General features: G+C 44.4%; 1 protein-coding gene across 1 annotated transcript; it reads right to left on the reverse strand.

The window, feature by feature from the left end:
* Positions 1 to 472: 472 nt before the first annotated feature.
* On the reverse strand, positions 473 to 1,036 carry LOC103718030 (putative invertase inhibitor). Its single transcript, XM_008806663.4, has one exon. The coding sequence runs from the start codon at positions 986 to 988 to the stop codon at positions 473 to 475; it is 516 nt and encodes a 171-aa protein (XP_008804885.3). The 5' UTR covers positions 989 to 1,036.
* Positions 1,037 to 8,839: the final 7,803 nt, after the last annotated feature.

Genomic DNA, 8,839 nt, shown 5'->3' on the forward strand with positions numbered 1-8,839 from the left:
AAGCAGATCCAAGACCCAAACTAAACCCATGTCCAATCCAGTATTGGTTCCAAAAATAATCAGGTAGTAATTGTAGGAGCACATGTATGATTGAAGGCGTTGGAATGGAAATTTAGAATATGTTTTGCTGGTTTTATACGGAAAGGAATTCTTTCCTCCAAATTTATGATTTCCTTCAACTTATGAATCCAAAAAAAAAAAGGTTCTCATGATCAATTTACTAAAACTAACATAGTGCTCTAAACATGAGTTAGAATCCAATCCAAACACGTATCCCTGCATATTAATAAAAATTCTCTCTGAAAAAAAATTAAAATCTTTCTAATAGAACAGCAAACAGAAGCACTATCTCAAGGTCGAGAAGAGATACCCATGATAAAGAAAACGTTTTTGTTCTTTTCATTCACGTTAGAACTCCATCCAAAATAACATCACTTGAATGAGAACATCTTTTGAAAGGATTTAGGAGCGATTATTCTTGAAGCAAAGCCACAATTGCAAAAGCAACATTTCCCAGACTAAAGGCATCAACATTTTCTTTGCTCAGCGGCGATTTCTCGTTAACATCATGGAAAGCAGACTCACAGTCATTGGGGGCACCTGCCACCTTGCGCATATCTTCCACAGCCTCAGCAATGTTTCCGGACTTGAGCTTGTTAATAGCCGTCTGCAGCCTTTGAGATGCCGGCTCGTAGACATTTGAACACACTCCCAGTGCTTTTGTGATCGAAGGGGACAAGCCTTTATCCTTGAGCAGCTCCTTCGCCTTGTCCAAGTTGTGAGTGTAGTTGGCCTCCAGTAGTTGTGTTGCGATGACTGCAAGGCCTTTGGTGTCAGCCGTCCGGCTCCCGGGAACAACCTGAAGGGATGTGACACACAAGTTGTAACCCTCCTCACTTCCTGTTACATTCCTGCATGTTTCTTCCAAGGAGGCAATGGAAAAGGGGAGGAGTAAAAGGAGGGTGGAGAGGAGTGCAAAGGCCTTCATGCTTGGTGCTTGCTTGCTGCTCCTGGATTTCCCTTGGACTATTATTATCACCACCGCTTGCCTCCCACAAGGGTCTGCAGCTGTGCAATGAATAACCATGTCTCCATTTAATTAATGATTAATGGGCAGAGATTTGCAGGAGATTTTTTTTTTTGTGCAGATTATTAAGGAAAAGATTTCAAAAGATTGTGTTCCATATCTACTTTTTTTGAAGGTAGAGAATCCTTCAAAGAAGGAAGGAAAATTAGGAAACGCTGTGGAGGATTTTTTTCTTTTTTGACTCTACCACATAAGGTCACCAATAGGTTTCAAACTCTGAAATCCCCGAGAGAAAATAGTTTACAATTAAGAATGGCATATATGATAGGGGTGATATTTAAAATATATATATTAAAAATAAATAAGGCCTCGACTCACTCGCAAAACACAAAAGAAGTTTGTTTTTGTTTGGAGATGGGTTGCTGCGGCCTTATAAAATTCCTTAATAGTTGCCTCTTCCCCATATACTCTCTCAAAATCCTGTATGTTGCGCTAAACTTGACCCCTAATCTTAACTAGTTTTGCATGCCCTCCCTAAAAATTTGGCAAATTTTAAGAGACCCAAATTTTAAGAGGCGACATTGTAACTAACTTGGCCCTCCCTAAAAATTTAACATAAAAGTAAAATGTTATGCTTATGAGGTTTGGAACATGAGTCTTAATGTCTCACGTTTTCTCTCTCTAAACCCACTTAAAATCATGTTGGACTCTCTCTCCCTGTTCAAACTTTAAGTTAATCCATCTGTTTTCTTTTATTACCATAGAAACTTTGATAAAATGCATTTGTTCTAATAATAGCCAAATACTGCAAAATAAGAAATATATTTTTACCATTTAATCTTAAAAAATTATGATCGCTTTCTATTCAAAATTAAACATATGTGAACTTTATATATATAAACATATATATGAACGTACATAGGGTTAGTCCACCACCACCACCGAAGTGGTGGTCTAAGGTGTGAAGCCAAGTGACTCGTGATATGGCCCATGTCCATTATGTGATGTGCATGGAAACATTTTATGTCACATCAAAATACCTGTTGGTTGCCGAAGTTTTTTTTTTTTTGCGCTAAAATGGAAGATCATATATAACGTGTACGGACACAACTACGAAAATTAAAAAACAAAACATTCCGGAGCGCACTAAGCAACTTCGTCACTTCTATCCATAGATGGTCCTCCAAATGATTGGCAACAAACGAAGCCACCCAATCCGCAGGCTTATTGGCCTCTCTGAACACATGCTTCGTCTGGATCACCAGCTCATTATGGCCCATGGCCCTAATATCTCTCAGCAGTGGGGGTAATCGCTAACTCCCCTCCAAAGTCTGTAGAATCCATCCAATAACTGTCACAGAGTCATCCTCTAGAAGAACCTCTCTTTCCTACAAGGCACGTCATATATAGTACAAATCAGATCATGCTGCTCTCAACTTCACCCTTGGCACTCCGAAGCTTCAACTCGGCTTAGATATGTAAGCACGGCTGCATGGGCTTTTCAGACCCAGGGTTTTCCGATCGCCTTCCGTTTTCTCGCCTTCTTTATTCCCCTAGGGCTCTTAACAATGTCAAAAAGCCCTGGTTGTGTTTTCCAGTGTAGCCTGAAATGCATCTCTTTAGCGGTGATTATGTTGAGGCTGTAGAAGATATGCGCATGGTGGCAGGTGCCCCCAATGATTGTGAGTCTGCTTTCCATGATGTTAACGAGAAATCGCCACTGCGCCAGGAAAAAATTGATGCCTTTAGGCTGGGAAATGTTGCTTTGGAGATTGTTTCTTTGCTTCAAAAATAACCACTCTCAAATCCTTTCAAAAGTTGTTCTCATTCAAGTGATGATATTTTGAATGGAGTTCTAACGTGAATGAGGAAAGAAAACGATTTCTTTATTATGGTTATCTCTTCTTTAGTGCTGCTTGCAGACTTGCAGTTCTATTAGAAAGATTTTCTTTTTTTTTCAGACAAAATTTGTATTAATATGCATGGATATAAGCGTTTGGATTGGAATCTAACTCATGTTTAGAGCACAATATTAGTTTTAGTGAGTTGATCATGAGAACCTTTTTTTTTTTGTGGTTCAGTAGTCAAAGAAATCATAAATTTGGAGGACAGAATTCCTTTCCGTATAAAACCAGCAAAGCATGTTCTAAATTTCCATTCCAATTCCTTCAATCATACGCGCTCCTACCATTTACTTCCTGATTATTTTTGGAACCAGTACTGGGTATTGGTAGAGAGACCTCCATTGGACTTGGGTTTAGTTTGGGTATTACGTTTATTTTGGCTTAGCAAAGATATGGCCAAACCTGAACTGATACATTACCCACACCCTAGCTGCGAGAAATAATGAGAGTACACTGCACCAATAGGACACAATAATAGAATACCGCCCAAGGAAAAACACACTTTCATTTTTTTTTTTTTTTGGTAAAAACGGCTACTCATTCAAATAGATCTAACATGAGTACAACCCACCATGTCCGAAGAAATAAAAGACAACAAAGGAGAAGGAGCGTCTATAGTAGACGTCCACAAAACATCCCCGGAATGCCGGGCCACAAAAGAGGCGACCCAGTCGGCGGCCCTGTTCGCCTCTCTAAACACATGACCAATCTGGAAACTGACCATCATCTGAGCCATCCTCCGAGTCTCCCGAATAAGGGGGTGACCGTCACCGTACCTGTCCATCCCCCGGATCCAATCGATCACCACCGCAGAGTCTCCCTCGAGGAACACTCGCTCGGCTCCAAGGACCTGCCTGGCATAGGATAAGCCCTCCCAAGCAGCCCGCAGCTCCGCACCAACAACTGTGATCCCAAGAGTCCGACGCCCACCTGCAGCCACCAACCTACCACCGTGATCCCTGATCACAAAGCCGACCCCTCCAGTCAAACCGTCTAGTGACCTACTGCCATCGAAATTTATTTTGAGATAGCCAAGGGGTGGGGGTACCCAAGAGACAGTAACGAAAAGGGGCGCTGAAATAGCGTAAGAAGTACCCCAGGTGTCCCTGACCATCCGAGAAGAAAACTCAGTGGCAGCCGCCATAACCTCCCTCGCATGTCGTGCCGCTCTGTCCACCACCATCCTCGGAGGCACCCGCCTCCCCTCAAATATGCCTGCGTTCCTATCCAACCAAATGTGATAAGACAGGTACGCCCTCAGTATACCCTCCGCTGCCAGCCTGGGCCTACACATGGAATCTCTCAACATCCGCAACAGATCCTGAGTCGAGACTGCCGCATCAAACAAGGGGACCGAAGAACACTGCCATATCTGTCGAGCTCTAGGGCACAGCAGGAGAACATGCTCGATGGTCTCCACGATATCACCGCACGTCTCACAAAACTGAGATACCCCCATCCCACGCCGAACAAGCAGACTCCTAGTCGGGAGACATCCCCAAGCCACCTTCCAGATGAAAAGTGCCACCCGTGGATGAATCCGTAATCTCCATATCCATCCTCCCACGATCTGTCGCGCTGGCGTCCTGCAGAACAACGCAAAAAGATCCCTGGCCCTCACCCGCGACCGCCCCGTCGGAGTCCAAAGCAGCCTATCTGACGCCCCTCCAGAGGGGATTGGCAAGGCCAGAATCAACTCCGCCAACTGCTCACCAAACACCTCCCTGATCATCCCCACCCTCTAATGGCTCCCCTCAGAATCCAGCAGATCCCTGACCCTGCACCCAGCTAATCTCGCAGAGTCCACCATGGTCGGCAAACGACATATCGGCCAATCGGTCACCCAGCTGTCCTCCAGCACATCTATCGAGCGCCCATCACCAATCACCCATCTAATCTCCGGAAGCACCACCATAGCCCTGGCACACATCACACGCCATATCGGAGAGTGGTGACGCTCCACCCGCCCCCCAGGCACCAAGACACCATATTTGGCCCTCATCAGTGAGGACCACATGCTCTCTGGCTCAAGCACAAATCTGACTACATGCCTCGCCGCTAACACCTCCCGTCTCGTCATCAAGGACTGCACTCCCAGCCCCCCGGCACTGGTCGGCTGGCATACACTCTCCCAGGCCACCAAGTGGATCCCGCCTCTGCCGCTACTCCTCCTCCAGATAAACTCCCTGAACAACTGCTCAAGGGACCTCAAGACAGCCACCGGAATATCGACGTGGGATAGAAGATAAATAGGAACAGATGAAAGTACAGAGCGCACCAGAATGATCCTCCCCATCATAGACAATGAATGAGACTGCCAGCCCTCCAGCCTGCATCTGACTCTAGTCACAAGGGACACACAGTCCCTAATCCTCAGTCGTCGTCCACATAAAGGCACCCCCAGATAGGACATCAGGCCCCCCTGCTCTCCCACACCTAGAACCTCCAGTATAGAGAGCTTCAGCGCCCCGCGCGTCTTCGGACTAAAGATCACAGAAGACTTGTCCAAATTGACCTGTTGCCCGGAAAGAGCACAGTAATCCCGAAGAGTCTGATCTATAACTCGGGCCGACTGCCTCGAGGACCTGGCTAAAAGCAAGCAATCGTCAGCAAATAGCAAATGGGAGATCGCCACTGCTCCCTCCGCCGGTCTATAAGCCTCCAGCTCCTGACTCGACACTGCCTGCCGCAATAATCGAGACAATGCATCCGCACAAATAATAAACAACAAAGGAGAGAGGGGGCAGCCCTGACGCAAACCCCCAGAAGACGAAAAAAAATGGGAGGGCGTACCGTTCACCAAAATAGCAAAGGAGGGCACCCTGATACAGCCCATCGCCCACCTGATCCATGTCTCATGTATCCCAAACATCCGCAAGGACTGCTGCACAAAGTCTCACCTCATCCTGTCATAAGCCCTCTCCATATCAAGCTTGACCCCCATCAAGCTTCTACTCATCGGTGCTCTGCTAAGATCAAACATAAACTCCTGAGCAATGAGCACATTGTCAGATATACTCCGTCCCTCCAAAAAAGCCCCTGCTCCGGGGAAATAAGTCTAGGGAGTACCCCCCTCAATCTAATGGCGAGAATTTTCGCCGTCACCTTGTAGAAGGTCGTACAAAGGCTGATCAGACGAAAATGACTCGGCTCCGTAGCATCCTGCCGTTTCGGAATCAGGGCAATGAAGGTCCTCTGCCATTCAGCAGCCATCACTGCTGTGCTGAAGAACTGCTGTATAGCTGTCACGACCCCCGCCCCGTTCCCGGCGGGCCGCCGCGACGGTCCTAGGGTGCGGGTAGGCATAAGGCCACCAGCCACCGCGTAGAACCCTACTACCTATCAATCATCAATAAATCCTTGAAAAATTTGGCATGATGCATGCACAAAATGATCACTTTTTCTATAGTGACCTGTCAGGATTATCTCAATACATACAACACACTACCTGTCAGAGCAGCAATCACATAATCCGTCACATAATGAACCTGGACAATATATATCAATACATTATCTCAGGCATATAACTCATATGTATAAAAATCTGGTTCCCATTCCATCCATGGTCAAACCCATATCCACAACAGGATCTATGACTGTAACTATACATTATATACAACAGAAGGTTTATAATACACCAAAAGGGTATAAACCTCTATCTACATTATACTATACTATACTATGGAGCGGCACAGCAAGCAGACAATCTCTAACCCTGCTCCTCTCTATACAATACCTGCCCTGCAATCAAAAATATCAAACTGGGGAGTGAGTATATGAATACTCAGTGAGTGGAGTAGAGAGTACTATGCACATGAGACAGAATATAATCATGGCTCGAGATAAAATCTCAAGATCAATAACAACATGAACATAAACTCAACATAGAGAATATAGAGTAAATCATCGATATCACCACAATCAATATCAACTCATCTGAAGCATATATGGAATAATCAAGTAAACATATATGCTACTCATGAATATGCTCAACAGATCATAATGCTGGAACATACAAATCAGGTGTCAATATGCTGAAATCATCACTAGACAGCTGTCGGGAGGTGGGTTTTACGCCCCAGGCGAACCAGCAACAACTTCCTACTATCACATGCATATGCAGGATAAGACACCATATCGATAATGTAAATGCTAGACAGCTGTCGGAAGGTGGGTTTTACACCCCAGGCGAACCAGCAACAACTCCCTACTGTCACATGCATATGCGGGATAAGACACCACACTAATCATGTAAATGCCGGCCAGTATCCAGAACAGAAATCCATCTCACATCTACATACTAAACGGCACCTCGCGGGAATTCTACATCCGCGGAAAGCCATACTGCACCTCGCGGGGTCTTACTATGCCCGGCGGCAAGCAGAATATAAGTCGTAGGACCGGCCGATCCTACGTCTAGGGCCGTGTCCCCCCCTAGGAAGGGACTGGGCTCCGCCCACCCAGAAGGCTACTATGTGCACAAAGGCCGATGTTCAACCCCCATCGACTATAGGTGTCCTGCAGATACTGCCAAGCCATGCATAAATGCCATAATGCACCCTCCCAATACTCTACTAAAAATGAGTATAATCAAAACTACCACTCACTTGATCATGACCCAATCATAAACTAACATCAGGGTTAGGAGTGAGGGTCAAGGAAGTGCAATACAACTCAATATACCACTAAAAAGGCTCTACAAATCTTTGAAATAGAGGAAATGAAATCAATTTACAAAAGAAGTTATTTCACAATTTGGAACCAATTTAATTACTCATAAAAGAGTATAATCAAGCTACGACTCACAAGTCTTTAAAATAGAGGAAATGAAATCAATTTACAAAAGAAATCATTTCACAATTCGGAATCAATTTGATTACTCATCAACCCCTCGTAATTCCTCTCAATGTTCCCTCAAATGCATGTACAGAATAATCAAGCATGGAGAATCAAAATATAGAGGAATATACAACAACAATTAATCAATAGGCTCAGGTGGAATCAATTCACACCTGGCGACATTCATGAAAATGAATTAAGGATGCTCATGGTGCAAAGTACATGACTCCCACTCACCTGTCAATCTGGCACAGCCCTGATACGCCTCCAAAAATCTACAGCTAGCAGTGGGGAACTTCTTCCTCTTGTTCCCTAGCTTCTTGCCCAACTGTGACATGCATTTACAATACATTTAGTCTTGTATCAAGGGCTATAATCTACGTGCCAATTATAACATAGGGAACTTTAATTGATTCAACTCCCCTGTTCCCTAAATCTTTTCTTTTCTTTCTTCTTTTTCTTTTTAATTAATTAACTCACCATTTATGTGTATTAGGGACTCCTTTGCATGAGTACAAGGTCCCTTTTAGCTTGATCTAGGCTTAATACTCTATTATAGCATGAAATCCCCTATTTTCCACCCGGATGAACAGTAATCCGAACTGACAGTGGGTTACTTCATCCCGGTTTTGATCCACTTTCAGGACTCCAAATTTGATGAAATTTTTACCTAACATTCTACACTCATAGAGGATTTCAAAGAAATAACATGCATCATCATCGGAGGCCGTTTGGCCCCCTAAATAATTCGCCGAATTTGGGACTTCGACACAGTTTTTCCGTAGTGCCGGAAAAATTTGTCGAAATCCGATTCTTTCTCTTTTAACTACCTCTACAACCCTTATCTGACCCCTCTAGACTATATCCACCCTTTGTATAGCCTAATATCATCAAAAGACTAGGTAGGGACGGATATTTACTTTTTTCTTTTTTTGAAATCGAGGTCCTTGCGTAGAGGGAAAGGAGATCTACGTTTTTTCCTTTAGCTGGAAGTGCACCCGGAATTTCTTTCCCTTTCTTTTTCTTCTTCTTCTTTCTCTTCCTTTCTTCCTTTCCTTTCCTCTTCTTC

Source organism: Phoenix dactylifera, chromosome 5, assembly GCF_051530095.1.
Source record: "Phoenix dactylifera cultivar Ajwa chromosome 5, Ajwa_hap1_PhDact_Kaust_v1.1, whole genome shotgun sequence".
Lineage (NCBI taxonomy): Eukaryota > Viridiplantae > Streptophyta > Magnoliopsida > Arecales > Arecaceae > Phoenix > Phoenix dactylifera.